The sequence below is a fragment of the Acanthopagrus latus genome, chromosome 17, assembly GCF_904848185.1.
Source record: "Acanthopagrus latus isolate v.2019 chromosome 17, fAcaLat1.1, whole genome shotgun sequence".
Classification (NCBI taxonomy): Eukaryota; Metazoa; Chordata; class Actinopteri; order Spariformes; family Sparidae; genus Acanthopagrus; species Acanthopagrus latus.
In genome coordinates, this window is record NC_051055.1 from 30394202 (window position 1) to 30410905 (window position 16704).

Below are 16704 nucleotides of genomic sequence, written 5' to 3' on the forward strand. Positions count from 1 at the left end.
ATCTCGAGATAACAGCATAAAACGAAGAAGAGTCCATGGCCGTTCTCAGCTTCCATAAAAGGAAGAAGATTTTCATGAGAAATAGTTTTTTCAAACCAAGTTTTTTTAATTCCAATTTTTTTCATTTGTGAAACTTTTTTTTAATCAAATTTTTGTCATGAAGAGAGTGAAAAATACATTTCATGCATGAAATTAAAGAATAAAAACTTTTCAGATGACGTTGGAAAAAAGCATTTCAAGAGAAAAACAATTCTAGAAGTATTCTACAGTAAAATCTTTTTTTTCAAGTCTTTGTTATTTTGGATTTTTTTTTCCTTTTTAATTTTCTCTTGAAAAAACAAAAACAAACTTTTCTTTTTATTTCAGGAGACTTTTTTTCTTTCATGTGTGAAACTGAGTGAAAAAAACATTTTCAGCAGTTAAAACAAAGTTCTGTTAATTTTATTTTATATTTGAAACTTCTTTTTTTTTTAAAAAAGGAAATTTTTCATTTCTTTTTCATGAGGAGCAGAATGAAAAACAAATTTCATGTGTGAAACAACTAAATAAAGACACAACATTTGTTGAGATGACATGCGGGTAAAGAAGGTGAAACGGTGAAAAGAATATGTGAAAAGTTTTAAAACAGATATGAGGAAGACGACTAAACTTCTGTGTGAAACTGAGCGACAATTTGTTTTTTGAAATATTTCTTATTTCTGGAGAAGAGTTTAAAAAAACGTTTCCTGAGTCTGATGTTAATTGTTGATTGAACTGTTTTTTCATCTGTGAAGACATTTACATGTGAAACCGAGTGGGAACATTTTTCAGGCCATTTTTTTTTTTTTTCAAGTTTGATATCAAGCTGTTTATTTCTTTTAAATCTACAGTTCTGTACAAACAATTCTGTCAGAATAATGTTTGTAAGGTTTAGTTCGATCTGTGAAGACGTGGGGAGGAAAACAAAAGATTTCAGCAAGAATTCTTTTTAGAATTTTGCTTTCAAGTGTAACATCAGGTTCTTGCAGGAGAACGTTTTTGTTTTAAGGTTCATGATATGCATATATGTTGTGTTTAGAAAAGAAACAAACATGGAAAACAACATGGATGCTCACACTACTCCAGACTGTAATGGTCAAGATGAGTATTACAAAAACAAACACTGACAAAGATATTTATGTTTTTACACATCATGAAAAGTTTCCTGACTTAGTTTCACACAAAAAAATCGAATGTTTCTGTTTGGTTTTACACACAAAAATCTCACGGAAAACAAATAAAACAAATTTAAATGTCTCACAGGAATTTTTGTCGTTGAAAGTCTTCACAGATTAAACAAATTCAAAATGGATCACCAGAATGTCATGTGTGAAAAGTAAAAACAAACAAACAAACAAACAAAAGACTTCAGAAAGATTTTCTTTTTTGGGCGGCTGTTGCTCAGCAGGTCGAGCAGGTCGGCGAGTGATCGGAAGGTCGCTGGTTCAAATCCCAGCTCCAGGCTGGTGTTGCTGAGCAAGACACTGAACCCCAAACTGCTCCTGATGTGCAGCTGGCACCTTGCGTGGCGGCCCCCGCCACCCGTGAGCGCCCTGCGATGAGCTGCGGTTACAGACGATGACATTTTCTTTTTCCTCCATTTGTGAAGTTTTTTAGGTTTTATCTGAGTTTTGTTTGTTTGTTTGTTTTTTTGTGTGTAAAATCAAGTTCTTGCAGAAGAAGAAAATATTCTCCTAAAAATGTCTTTTTCTCCTGAATTTCCCCCATAAAAAAAGCAATGAAATGAATCATCAGAAAAAAAAAATCTATTTTTTTCATTTGTGAACATTTTTCATTTTTTACTGTTATTGTTTATTAAAGAGATTTTTTTCTTGTGTAAAATCATGTTCTTGAACAAAGACTTTTTTTGTTCTAAGGTTCAGAATAGACGTGTGTTGTGTTTAATGTGCACAAGTGGTTAAAATGAGTATTACAGAAACAAAGACAAACTCTTTTCTCCTGAAGTTTTCTTCACAGATAAAAGAAAAACTTAAAAATGGATTTTGGGTGAATTTTTTTTTTTTTTTTCCATATGTGAAACACTTAAAATGTACCTTGGTCCTCGAGGCTGAAGTGCACCACTGTCTCACATTATACATAGTTACATGTTCTGATTTAATGCTGAATTTACAAGAAGGACACAATGAGTCAGAATCTGTCAGAGACACGGTTTCATGATGTTTATAAAGTTTCTCCTCATGAAACGACTCTTAAAATTGAGAGATTTTTCAAGGGAGTCTGGTGACTTTCTTGACAGATGATCAAGAAGTAGCCTATATTGCAAAACTTTGTGATTTGGTTCAGGAAAAGATACTTTGGGTTAATATAACTGTGTTCAGGTGAAGGACATACAGTAGTTTACATCAGCTACTCCTGTTAACTAACATGATTTCACTTTAAAAACAAATCACGTTTGACTTTTGGTCACTGATGGGGCACAAACCTGAGTCTCCGGAGGGAAAGTCCACTGTGAGAGTCTAGTAAAGCAGATGTGACCCCTGATGTCAGGAAATCTGATCTGTTTTCAGCCAAAAGTGTGGAAACAACATCTGCAGCCTGCCAGGCGACAAACACTGATGGTAACTGGGACGGACGGGATGTGAATGATTACTGGAGGCTCAGGACTCTATAAAGTCTCACCTGTCTGTGTGTCTGAGCTGTGAACCGGATCAGAACATAATCCACCATGTGTTCCTTCAGGAGGCTCCTCTGTGCTCTGGTTCTCACTCTGCTGCCTGTTTCTGTGGAGTCCTGGTCTGACGGCTGTGAGTCCTGTGTTCGTCTTTAGTAACACTGATGTTTAAAAACTGTTTACACGGAGCTGATGTGCTGCTGTTTCAGACCTGTCAGGTGCCGAGCTGACGCGACTCTACAACTCTCCAGTTTACAAAGCTGAGAGGATGAAGCAGCCGCTGGGCTCCAGTGGGTTCATCCTGGGACCACTGAGCCACTCTGGAGTCAGGTCAGTCCACAGTCCAGTCTGAGCTGACATCATGTGTTTGTGCAGCATGTTGAGTCAGCGGCGTCTCTTCTTTGTTTCAGAGTGACGCTTGGAGACGGTTCCCAGTGGCTCATCCATAAAGGAGCTAACTTCGGCATCTCCTCCCAGACGGTGGTGACCACCGCTAAATACATGGGCTCCGACTGGAGGGTAAAGCCTGCTTTTATTTTCCAGAAGCACATTTTTATAATCAAAGTAACATTATAAATATCTGCTGTTTCTCTCCTCGCAGGTTGTTAAAGAAGGAAACTTCCAGGGGAGGAAGACCGTCGCTGACTTTGTGGCGACCGGCGGCTCCAACTACAACCTCCTCTTTGATAACTGTCACTGGGCGTCTATTCGCATGATGGAGCAGTAAACATGAAAAGCTGAAGTTTCTCTGCTGATCACATAATAAAAGTGGAAACTCAAAAGAAGGTTTGTGTCATTTCTGTTCTGTTGAGTTACAACGTGCTGCACAAAACACAGCAGGATACAAAATGTTGGAACAAAGACAGTGAATCACAGAGGAATAAAAAATGGATGCATGTTGTTCCTGTGCTTGCTTGGGCTTCGTCCTGGTCCTGGTCCTGGTCCTGGTCTTGGGCTTCGTCCTGGTCCTGGTCCTGGTCCTGGTCTTGGTCTTGGTCTTGGTCTTGGTCTTGGTCTTGGTCTTGGGCTTCGTCCTGGTCCTGGTCCTGGTCCTGGTCCTGGTCCTGGTCCTGGTCTTGGACCTCCCTTGCCACCAACACATGCACATTCCATTGCTCCTGCAGTCTGTGTCCTTGACCAGAGGTCTCAGTTCTGGAGTCGGTCCCTGAGTCTGAACGCTGCCAACTGCTCCCTCAGGACGGGTTCACCAGTTGCAACATGTTGGACGTGGTTTCACACACACGGTTTAAACAAGGTCATAAACTCCTGTGCTGACTGGTTCTTCTGCTTGTGTCTTGTGTGATGATAATAATAAAAACACCATTTGGAGGTTAACGAGGTTAAAAACTGGATTTTCTTGGAGGGGTCCAACAGTGTGGAGCACTGATGTAAAGTCTCCTGTTGTCACGGTACAGAGTGTCACAGTCTGAACATCCAGCAGACGCAGTGCTGACAGCGTCTCACCTGGCTGCTGCAACACAACCTCTTCATTTACATTAAATGTGGTGAAGCCCCTGAAGTCAAAGATGTCCTGAAACCCCAAATTACATCTAATGGAGGTAAAGTCAAAGTTTGCTGAGGTGAGTTTTCCTGATGTGATGACATCTGGGCCTTTTCACTGTGTGGAAACATCAGCTGCAGCCTGCCAGGTGACCCGGTTACTCATTAACAGAACAAGAGGACGTAAATACTGAGCGGGTCCAAACAGGGAGGAGAGTCGGGACGATATAAATTCTGTCTGAGCTGTGAAACAAAGCTGCATTCGCTCCAGGTCGGTGTATAGTTCAAGGTTTCAGAGGGAACTTCCTTTTTTTACGTCTCTACATTTCTGCGACTGCTTCAGAAGTTTAACTGCAGACGTCACCACAACCACAACATGAGTCTGTTTCCTGATCTTTGCTGCTGTGTGAGTCCCTCTGTAAAAGTTGTGTGTGTTCACAGCACAGGTAACACACAGGTAACATTAATGTGACATGTGTTCCTCTGACAGGCGGCACTCCAAACCACAACTACGACCTGTCGGGCTCGGACCTGAGGAGGCTCTACAACTCTCCGGTGTACAAGGCTGAGAGGATGAAGAGGCCGCTGGAGGGAACTGGCTTTGTGTTGGGACCCATCAGCCACTCTGGAGTCAGGTCAGTCTGCAGCAGCTGTGGTTCTGATCCAGGTCCAGATCCCTCACAGGTGGAAGATGACAATGGTCGGTGTGTCAGGGCGAGTACATTAGCTTTGCTTTAGCAACACAATAACACAACACAACACAACACAACACACAGACATCATCACTTCAAAACTGTTATTTCTTCACTTTTTTATGTTTTCAACTATAATCATGACATGATGCACCTATAATAAAGGTGTGGTGTCTGACTGCATTTACAGTTTCACACTGAGTCATATTTAAAACATTACCTTTGTGTCTGTTAGATGATCTTTCACTGGTTAAGTTTGAGTTTGCAGTACTGCTTCCTGTACGTAACCAGTGTTACACTAATGCTGTACGTCTCCTGTTGATACTCTTGTCGCCCATAATCTTGTTTTCTACCTGTGTGACTACATTAAAAGACCAATAAGAACCAGGAAGTATTTTATCAGTTCCTTATTCATACAACAGCACTGTGAACAGCGGTGTGTAAAGGTGTGGGCTTCTGTTGCCACGCTGTTTCCTTGACCAACTGTTCGGTTGGTGAATTGATGACGTGTGAACAAACTGAAGCTTTAATGAGTCCTCACTCATCTCTCTGCTCTGAAAATACAGGATGTTCCTGCTTACAGGTGAAATAATGCAGAAAGGAGTTCTTTACAGAGAATTAATAAAATACATGTAGAACATTTGCTGAATGAACAAGAAGGTCCAAATACTGCAGAATGAGTCAGAGACAGAGTTTCACAGAGTTTATAAAGTGTCTCCAACTCAACAACTCACTAAACTGACACATTTGTTAAGGGAGTCTGGGGACTTTCTCCACGGGGACAAAGAAGTCGCCTATATTGTTCCTGTTTAGTGTCTTTGTAACATGTGACATGTTCAGATCAATAACATGTTTCTTCTTTCATAAATGGAGTGTAAATGGTGAAATCAGTGTAAACAGTGTGTTCAAACAGCTGATCAATGTTGGCAGGTAAGACTTTAGCACTTTAGACACAGAAGCAGACAGGCTGGTACAGACATGCTGCCACAAACTGACACTTTTTACAAGGAGACAAACAACTTCAGCTTCTGGTTTAATGCTGAATTTACAACAAGGACACAATGAGTCAGAATCTGTCAGAGACACAGTTTCATAATGTTTATTAAGTTTGTTTTAACTCTTAAATCACTATATTTGTTAAGGGAGTCTGGTGATGTTGTGGTCACTGGTTCACTGGTCAGATAGTTTTAAATCTCCATCAACAACACGTCTTGTCCTTCAGAGTTGGGATGAACCAGATCTTCTCAGTAACGTTTCTATAGATTCAGTGAGGAGGAATAACGCAGCGCTGCGAGCTTCAACGCTGCAGTGACGAGAGCAGAACCAGCAGCCTTCAGTTTGGTGCCACGTTTGTAGTTTTAACAGTCAGAGAGAAAACAAAGAGAGCGGTCACGTGTTAATGAGGACACACACACACACACACACACACACACACACACACACACACACACACACACACACAACAAAAGGTTGAATAGTGTCATGGCATTCACCGCTGATTTTGGTGGCTTGGCATTCCTGTGTACAAGCATGTGTGTGTGTGTGTGTGTGTGTGTGTGTGTGTGTGTGTGTGTGTGTGTGTGTGTGTGACATATATAGGGTAGTTTGGCGGTCTGGCTCTATGTGCACGCAGCCCCCCTTTTCAAGAGACTCCTGTAGAGTGAGTGTATTGTGTCAGCCTGGGAAAGCGTGGCCACACACACACACACACACACACACACACACACACACACTTTTACTTTGGCTCTGATGCAGCATGTAATATCAGCAAAGTAATATTGCCCCTAAACTTTTGCAGGGTGGAAGTTTGAAATAATCACTGAAAATACTCGAGTAAAGACGTAAAAGCCGTAAGAAGCCGTAAACAGACAGAGAGGGAGGCTGGAATGTGGAGAAAAGGCGTGTTAGTGTCTCGTATCTGCAGAGAGTTTCTGATTTTCTCTCTTTGTTGCTGCTCGGGACGCTTTACCAACCCAACATGTGTCTATTTGACGTCCTGGGAATGAGACTCAACAATCAACTGTCTTTGTGGTGCGTTCAGGAACAGCTGGGACAAATCCTACTGATTCTACCTTTAACTTTAATAGTCTTTGAATTCTATTAATATGACGTGAGCTTCAGTTAGCTTTGAGCACAAATGTCCTTCAGAGGGAGACTTTTTACTCTGATACTCTGAGTCCATGTCAGAGCCTGAACTCTGTTACTGTGCTGGAGGAAACAAGCTGGATCAGAACTTCTGCTGTCACCAGAGTCTGTAAAGTATCTGAACGACTGATGGACAGACTGGAGGACTGTTTCCTCCTCTGCATAAAGGCCTCCATGTCGTGTCTCATGTGACTGAAGGATTCATTTCTAGCTGTCGAGAAGAGGCAATATTTGGTTGTGTGTGAAGTTCTGAACTGGAAACGACCATATTTCAGTCGTACAGAGTTGAAGACAGGCTGACAGTGAAAAGAGGGTTGATGTGAAAAAATCTCCTCTTACATCATCAGAAGCTGGAAGCCTCCCCTCCCCCAGTCAACCCAGAACCCACAGTGGGCCCACACGTCTGACACGTAGTGGAGTAGAAGCAGTTACACAACATGAAAATACTCAAAACTGTTCAACAGAACTTAAAACACAAATACTTTATATCGTCTGTCGCTGCTGTGTGTTTGTATTTTAACCCGACTGACAGCAGAACTCAGTGAAACACGTCCAGCGCCGCCCTCCTGCTATAGAGGTCAAAGACAATACAGCCAGACACAAGCTGCTGCAACCCCCAACACACACACACACACACACACACACACACACACACACACACACTCATTGTTTGTAACAAGACATATGCTTCATGTCAACTCAATGTCCACCATGTATGTGTGTCAGGCTGGAGGGGGTCAGAGGTCACCTACCCCTCAAATGCTGACTAAGTGAAACTAACAAAGTTTTTAAAGGGACAGTTCACCCCAAAATACAAATCTACCCATCCTCTCCTCCTCCTGAGGATATAAAGTCCTCCTCTCCTCCTCCTGATGATATAAAGTCCTCCTCTCCTCCTCCTGATGATATAAAGTCCTCCTCTCCTCCTCCTGATGATATAAAGTCCTCCTCTCCTCCTCCTGATGATATATATTGATATGAAATGCTCCAAAACTCAATAAAAACATTGCCGAATTAGCTGTTAGCACTTCCTGTTAGCAGTGAACTTGTGGATGTTCAGACAACTCTCACTGGATCACTGAGATACTGAAGAAAACTTAAAAACATGATTTTTCTAAGGCAAGTGCTGCACATGCGAGGAGAAGCTTCTTTGAGGATATGTGGAGTCACTGTTTACTTGCTACACGTCATCTGAGCACAAACTGAAAGGGAACAGTGTAAGTATCATGAAATAATAATACTGAGAATAATCATCAGTCCTGTGTAATATCAGCTCTGACCACATGGTGGCAGTGTTGCCTCGTCAGGAAATCTAAACTTCTCTGTCCAGAAACTTAAAGGTGGAGGAAGTTATTAGGTAGAAATAAGAAATAAGAGTCCTGCATTAAAAATATTCAGTTAAAGGAGTACTTAAATATTCATGAAAGTACACAAACATTAGTATCAACATATATCCATCACACAAAAAGTAAAAGTACACGTCCTGCAGAATAATACTCGTTATATTACTGGACTCAAATGATTGTGTTCAGCTGTCGTTTGTCAAAGAGGAGAAGATGTTAATGACTTTATAAACTACTGAGTGAGTTTTATTTCAATCACTAATATTATATTTTATCATAATTCACCTGATTTTATTTTCATTAATCATTTAAAACTGTCAGGTGACTAAAATGATCCAATAACATTTCCCTCTGAGTGAAGTAGAAAAGGAGGAGAAAATTAAAATAAGTTAACAACAACGACCTTAAAGAACTGCTTACTGGAGCACTGAGTACTTGAATATAAGTACTATTCACACACAAAAAAACTCTAAGTAATACTTATATTCAGCATTTTTCTGATTATCAAAAGTAGTTTAAGATTAATTTTTGTTTTTAATTGATTTAATATTGTGCTACTTTTGTCTCTGATGCAGGATGTGATGTGGAAAGTAACTAGTAACTAAAGTTATCAAATGTAGTGGAGTAAAAACTGTAATATTTACCTCCAAGAAAAGTAGAAAAGTAGAGGTACTTGTAACTAAATACATCAAATAAACTTTAGTAAAAACTTAAAGATGTTTAGTGCAGCATAAAGTATAAAGCCGCAAAAAAAAAAAAAAAAAAATGGAAATGCTGATTAAACTTCACAAATAACGAAACACGTTTGATATTTAATCTATTTCTGCAGCGTTCATTGTTTCTTGTGTGTGCACAATGCATCATGGGAAAACAGTGACCGCCACTGTGACGGCCCACAGACGAGATCAGTCTTTACGCTTGTTTCTGTATGGAGGACTCAAACTGCCAAAACCAAAAACAAATAATTAAAATAAACAAATGGATCATTAAAAACATTAAATACCATTAAACACACACATTTACATATAAAATATAAAATATATAATGTGAGTATTATTTAATAAAATGACAGAATTTGATAACCCTATTTTAATTTCTTCTCCATGTATTTGACTTATTTATTCATTTCTAAATGAATCTGTTTATTTACAGAGACACAAAAACATATTTCTTAATTGTCTGTTAATTTTCCTTTTTATTGTTTTTCTGCCTCATTATGTAAATCAGGGGGTGTTCATAACCAATCACAGCACAGCAGAGTCTTAATGTATTTAGAAGTGATTAAATTATGTATATACAATGGAAAATTAAGTTAATTAAAATAGAAATATCAATTTATGTCACATTTTATTAAATAAAAATATTGAATAATTGAATAACATAATTTATTTATGTCTTCTTGAGTTTAGCAGTTTCAGTCCTTCACGGTTTTTCCATCTTTCTTCTCTGAATCACAAACCTGAACGGAGCTAAAATAAAAACAGTTCTCTCAGTTATTTTGGGGAAAAAAGCCATTTTTATTAAAAGTCATATACAAAAGGAAATATTCCATGTCAGGATGCTATAAAACGTCCATATGTACATCATATCATACAGATCAACACGGCTCAGTGCTGAACGACACGCTTATCAAACGCTTTAAAAACACTGTTAACACACAGCACGGGTCAAAGGTCAAAGGTCACGACACCTGGAGCTTCACATCAGCTTAGAAAAAGACACCTGTGTTATTTTTATTTGATTTTATTTGGATGCATAGCTTCGAGTACAGTTCTTTGAGGGCTCGCACTTCAATTCACGTCCCAGAAGAGTCACGAACATTTCACGACCTGAACCTTTAAATATATATTTATCTGGATTTTTTTTTCCGCCATTTTGTGGGCGGAGGATTGAGTTTCGCACTTCTTCTGTCAGCGTCGCCTGACAAACTCTCTGATTGTACTCTCTGCTCACTCTTCTCTCCACGTATAAAACTACATTCATCAGGCGAGAGGTAGGCTGGGAGACCAAAGAATCAGAACCGGGCTGCTGGTTAGAGTCCGACGCCACCGCCGCCGCCGCCGCCGCCGAACACACTGCTGTCTCACACGTCCTCACATTTGGTTGGGTTGGAGCGGTTGGAGGGACCGAACGCGCCTTTTTTTGGTCCAAATCTCACCGTCAGGGAGGCGTTAGAAGAAAAAAAACCTCCTCTCACTGAATCAATGAAAAACAAAGCTGTGGCTGAAACCATCGAGTCGTTCTGCAGGTTTAGATTCAGAGCCTGAACGTTCGCCTGTAACGTGGAACTGGTTTTAAGAAAATCAGGATTTTGTGCTCAAACGTCTTCTCTCCAAACTAACATTTCATTCTTTACAAACAGCGACTTGAAGAATCCGCAGAGTGACGAGCCGACCGAGCGGAACCACAAACAAACAAACCACAAAATAAACCCCGAAAACATTTAAAGTGACGCCATCCAGCACGTTGACACAGTTCACAACCCGACAGCCTCTGGGACGTTTCTACATGGGAGTAAAAAAATAATCTCATCTGAGAACAAACTATCAAATCTTATGTTACATGTTGTTTCACGAGGCCGCCGCCTGTCGGAGGACTCGGAGCTCCGCTAGTGCAACAGGAGGGTAGAAAAGACGACTCGAAAAGCTGCTTGCTGAGTTCGTTGGAGGAAAAAAAAAAACGTAAACGGCGACTGAGAAGAAGGAAAGTTGGTCTGTGAGTCGAGGTCAGAAGGAAAACTGTCGGCGTGGAGATAAAAACATTAAAACGCTCGACTGAAACGCTGGTAAAGAAAAAATCTGAGTTCTCTTTGTGAGACTCATCAAGCGAACCAGAATAATTCTCTCAGTCACCCACAAGAGTCCCGACACAAGTCTGATGCTAATGTTCCTCCAGGAAACAGAACCGGTACCGTCACCCCGGACCCTGCAGTGACCCGCAGAGCTGAAGTACAAACGCAGCACGTTGAAACGCATTAAAGGAAGAAGTAACGGAGAAATAAATAAAGATGTCTGACGCGTCTCTGTGCGCTGCTGGTTAGAAGCAGCTGCTCGCTGTGAACTGAACCAGAACCTCCAACTTCATCTGGGTTTTTCTACATGAAGGAACATCAGGACCAGACGATGAACCCGGAGAGGACGGAGCTGCTGCGTTCACGTCACATCGGGTTTTTATCTTCAGGAAGTTTCGTACAAAGATTCAGACTTTGTGTGCACGATCAACAAATATCTGATCTGATGATTAATATACAGTCAGTTTGTTATTCCAGAAATCATTAAAGTGAAAGTTTAAAGAGGATTTTGCTCTTTTTCTTTCTCGTATGTGAAATTAAATAACTTTAGAACAAAATACGACATTTTCCAACTGGACTTTGGTCTGTGAGATCTGAGTTCTTCACTCATTTTTGACATTCTAGAGACAATTTATTGAGAAATGTGTTAATGGAAACTTATAATAATAATGAGATGTAGCTAAACTAGTATTAAAACCAAGACACAGTCGAAAGAAAGGCTGTAAACAACGTTCTCACAACTGATTCAAAGCAAAATGTGTAAAATAAACCACCAAGAAATCAAAAACCTGAAGAGTTAAAACTGGATTATGACTTTTTTTACACTCGGTCTCTCAGAACTAATGAAATCATTTAAATGATTTTCAATCAGCAGAAAAAGAGACAGTAACTGTTTTGTTATTAAGTAAAAATCATTTTCTCTCTTTTTCTTTGTCTTATGTGACAAATAAATATCTTTAGGAAACAAAACACGACGTTTTCAGACTGGACTTTGGTCTGTGGGATCATTTCTGATGTTTTTGAAAAATGAAAACGATTGTTGGTTGAAACTGACGAGAAACGAGAAGTTAAAGAGTTTAAAAACTTTGTATTTTGAGTCTGAATCTGTGAACCAGTCGGACTCACAGTTTCCTCGGCTGCCGTCGTCGTCGTCTGCTCCACACCGACCAAACTAAAAGTTTACAGTTTGAACGGTCGCTCCGCCTTTATCAGGGCCAGCAGCCAATCACAGATGAGAGATTTGAGGGAGGAGTCTGGTGCAGCCAATCACAGAGGGAGGTGCACCTACCCATGTGTCTTCAGTTCATCAGGCTGATTGGTTTTCACAGCTGAGTGGGCGGGGCCAAATCAGGTGAGACATGACTTCTGTCAGACGTCCAAATACACATTTAGATTCACATTCTGGATGTTTTACACTAATTTATGAATGTTTAAATAAATAGATTTAAATATAAATATCAGAAAACGTGAAGAGAAATCTGAAACCTTCGACTCTGAACATGAAACGAGAGGGTTGAACCTGGTTTGATCCAGTGATGAAATGAGGGTACATTTAATGTAACAAGCCTCATTTATTGATTTAAACCTGAAAGTTGATGTCCGTAACGAACTGAGGAGGTTTAAAGTTTCTCTGTCTTCACCTGCAGCATTTCAAATGGATCAAATGTTTAATTTGATTAAAATCATTCATTTCAAAATGTGGACGACGGAAATTAAAACATCTCAGACAACTTCTGGTTACTAAGAACAAGAAACTACCGTCCACGATGTTTTAACATGATGCACTCACATCTCTTTTTCTGTATTGATTAATTGATTGATTGATTGATTGATGAGTTTGGATCCCGATCAGCTGCAAGAACAGAAAATATCTGTGTTTTAATCATTTAATGCCCCAAACTGATCAATATTAGACTAGAGTTCAGTTTGTTGGTTTGTTTGTCGTACTGAACAGATTTCCTCCAAACTCAGACGGACGTCGTGACTCCGCCCAGAAAAGACCTTGTTAACGTTTGGTGCTGATCCGGATGATTGGACGGGTCGACTCGCTCTTTCTTTAACGTCTCGGGGGGTTCGGCAGTTTGTTGATGCAGGGCTGTCGACTTTGATCCTGGATTAGGTTTGAGTGAATTAAAGGGGAGTGTTGGGCCTGTGGCGGAGGTATACGCTCTACTGAGTGACACTCAGTCAGCTAAACAAACAAACTAACTAAATAATTAAACTCTCTCTGTTTTCATGACTGAATAAACAAACTGAAACCTTAAAGGAGTTTTACTTTGTTTACATGTGGCGGACCCTGCCACCTCTCTAGCTTCTCCTTCTTCTGTTCTGGGACCTTGTTTTCCTCTGAGAGCAGCTTGATTGTGTTATTTCCTCATTTGGTTTGAAGTCTGAGTTTGAATTTCTCCTACAGAACCACGTGGAGTTCATGTAACGGGCCCAGCAGAACCATCGTTCTCCTCCCGGTTCTGTTGAGGAGTCGTTGTGTTAAATGTTGTGTATTCATGATCAAAGTGTGTTTAAACGAACAGAAACACGTCATGTTGAGACGGAGTGATAATTAATTTGGTGACGAAACGTGGAACAGAAGCATCAGAGTTGACTCGTCCCTCCTGTGTTTGGTTTGTCAGATGGGACCTGAACGCAGCACGGCTCCCTCCCCCTCCAGGTCTGTCCTGACTGTGTGTGTGTGTGTGTGTGTGTGTGTGTGTGGTGCCCCCTAGTGGTGCTGAGGCAGCGGGTCGTGGCTGTGGCTCCTCTGCATGTACGCCACGGCGTCCCGGTACGTGAGGCCCAGCTGCGGCCGGTCGTACATCTCGCTCAGAACCTTGAACTTTGGACCCCACCGCGACAGCCTGTCATAAACAAACCCGCCTTCGTCCTCCTCCTCCTCCTCGCCGGTGCTAATGTTCCTCCGTGACGCGGCGGAGCCCAGCGAGCTGAGGCTTCCTGCCGACGACCCCGAGCCCTCCACGCACCACACGTGGTACACGTCCGGCGGGAACGCCTCGCCATCGTTGTCCGCCTCCCAGATGATCCGCGACACATAGCTTTTAAAGTCCACATGAGAGCGCGACCCGGACGCCGCATCCGCGTAACCTCCCCCGTCGCTCGTCTGCACGTCTCTGCCTACGTGGGCGGAGAAGTTGGCGTAGGTGGCATCGCCGGTGTAGCCGTTGGTGGCGGCGTGCTGATGGTGGTGGTGGTGGTGATGCGGGATGCTGAGGTAGGGAGCGCCCGAGCTGCAGGAGGAGCCGGACGGGTGCACCTCCTCCTGGGAGCCGGGGGAGGACTTGATGAGCGGAGCGGTGGTGCAGGACGAGGACTGAGACAGGCTGGAGCACAGCGGACGCTTCAGCTCGGTGATGTCGTAGCCGTTCTGGAAGAAAGACACACACATCGTCATCTTCTGCTAAGTTGCATTGTGGGTAATGTAGGCAGGAGGTTGTAAAAAAGAATTCTACTGTATCGACTCTGATCTGTCAGAACAGAACCACAACGTGGGACCTGCAGAATGTTCTGATCCATGAAGTGATACAAAGAAATACACAAAGTTCTGTCTGTGACATTCTTGTCTTAACGAGGTGGAACAAACTGAACGCAGCGTCGTGCATTTGGGATCTTTGTTTAGTCTTCCTCGTACCGGACTCACACCGGGCCGGGACTTTTGAGCAGCTTTACTCGTTAAAACATTACGGTCACCAGAGCCAACGTTCTGGACCAGGCCGAGATGTTTCCAGCAGAAAAAAATAAACTGTATGATATTAATTGCTGTCTCTGCTGTTTAATTTCTTGTGAGGTTAAAATCTGCCCTAAGATCTCTGATGATCGTTATCTAATATTCTTTATTGTTGGGTAAATGAAGTCCAGGTGACACAGAAGTTCTGAGAGGCAGGTGAAGACAGTTAACACGTTCACCTGTTCACAGGACGGAAACACTTTGGATCGCACCTTTTCTTCTGTCTTGAGCCACTTTGAATCTTAACAACACAACAGCTGTTTTCTCTTGGCCCGTGTGACACGCTCGTGTTTCTACCGACAGCACTGAGGCGCGTTTCATCCGCGTCCCAGAGGCGGCTCTGCGTCTGGTTCTGACAGAAGTGGACCTGCAGCCTCATCAATCTGCACAGCGAGCTCAGACAGGAAGTAAGATAATAATAAAAGACTCCGTGCACACGAGCGAGAGAAAATATCTCAGCTGTGAACCTCTCTGAAGCTTCTGACTGTGTGCACGCTCCTTGTGTGTGTGTGTGTGTGTGTGTGTGTGTGTGTGTGTGTGTGTGTGTGTGTGTGTGTGTACCTGGTCCTGCTCCCCTCCTCCCTCCTCGTTGTAGTTGAGGATGTTTTCTCGGATGTCCTCCCAGCTCTCGTGTTCAGCGGGGATGTGGTAAACTCCTCGCTTCCTGAACTTGTTACGGCTGCCTTTCTGGTTCCACACCGTCACCGCCACCAGCACCGCTACACACACACACACACACACACACACACACACACACACACACACACACACACAGCCAGAGAGGAGAGGAAGGTATAAATATCCTCGTCATCATCGTTGTGTGAATGTGCACTTCTGCACCAGCGGGACAGATTTTCATTTCCTTCCTGCAGCAGCAGCTCATTAAAGCTGCTCGGCGGAGTCGTGTAGAATCAATAAATTAGTACAGATGTTCATTTAGAAACATCAGAGTAATTATGACTAACAGGTGGAAAACAAACGAGCCCGTCAGTGGGAGAAACATCCTTCACTCTGTCAGACACAAGGTCGAATCCAGAGCAAAACAAAAAGCTCCTGTTCAGGTGACGGCAGGAAGCCAGAGGGCTGATGGGAAACAAAGTCTTAGTGTGGGAGCAAGAACAAAACCAGCAGTGTTCATCAGTATCGATTAATCGAAGGTATTGATGTTTTAAAACCGACACGGTTGTTGTGTAAACTTTATGTAACTCCAGATCAAACACTTGACGATCGATGCTGATGGAAACAGAGATCGAGCTGATCGCTGTGACGTGAGAAAGAAAGGAGACGACGAGTTCACTCATCAACCTCAGCAGGTCGCGATCTGAAGTTATTTCCTGCCTTATGTTGAAAGGGTCGCTCCTCATGTGTCATGCTTTTACTTTGCCTGTTGTTTCACTTCCTGTATTTGTGTGTTTTTCACTCTTGTTTGTTTCATTAGACTGAACACTGAGTATTATTAAGTATTGTTACCACCATCGTTCAAACGCACGTAAATGATGTTTAGCTCTGTGAGGTTTTCCAGCTCAGAAAACGATGTTTCATCAGTGTTTACACGTGGCGGACCCTGCCACCTCTCTAGCTTCAAACAGTGTTCTGGGACCTTATTTTCCTCTGAGAACAGCTTGTTTATCCACTGATGCAGCTTTAAATCTCTACTGTTGGTTCTGAGGAGGTTTGTTGCTTTAACTTCATTCATAAGTAAATAAAATAATAACTCTCTCACCGAAGAAGACGAGCAGACACATGCTGATGGCGAGGATGGAGCTCGGGCTGAGGGCGGCCAGCCGGTGACCTTTGACCTGTCCCAGCTCGCAGCGCTGACCCCTGAACCCGTCCTGACACCG

The 16704-nt window shown here is 42.2% G+C and overlaps 1 protein-coding gene and 1 long non-coding RNA gene across 6 annotated transcripts in view; one reads left to right on the top strand and one right to left on the bottom strand.

Annotated features, from left to right (window-relative positions):
• Nucleotides 1-3514: 3514 nt before the first annotated feature.
• On the top strand, nucleotides 3515-5226 carry LOC119006045. The gene is made up of 2 exons (XR_005070650.1): nucleotides 3515-4556; nucleotides 4641-5226. It is a non-coding gene; the product is annotated as an uncharacterized LOC119006045 (long non-coding RNA).
• An 8581-nt stretch (nucleotides 5227-13807) lies between these two features.
• The window catches only part of si:dkey-22o22.2 (neural-cadherin), a 101046-nt gene continuing 98149 nt past the window's right edge, over nucleotides 13808-16704 (bottom strand). For all 5 annotated transcript variants that reach the window (XM_037074311.1, XM_037074310.1, XM_037074313.1 and 2 more), the window contains 3 exons: nucleotides 16584-16704; nucleotides 15422-15579; nucleotides 13808-14500 (listed from right to left, as the gene is read on the bottom strand). The exon at nucleotides 16584-16704 is cut by the window's right edge and continues 130 nt beyond it. In XM_037074311.1, the coding sequence (XP_036930206.1) occupies nucleotides 13841-14500; nucleotides 15422-15579; nucleotides 16584-16704 (939 nt within the window). In that variant the 3' untranslated portion in view covers nucleotides 13808-13840. The remainder of the gene's footprint in view (nucleotides 14501-15421; nucleotides 15580-16583) is intronic.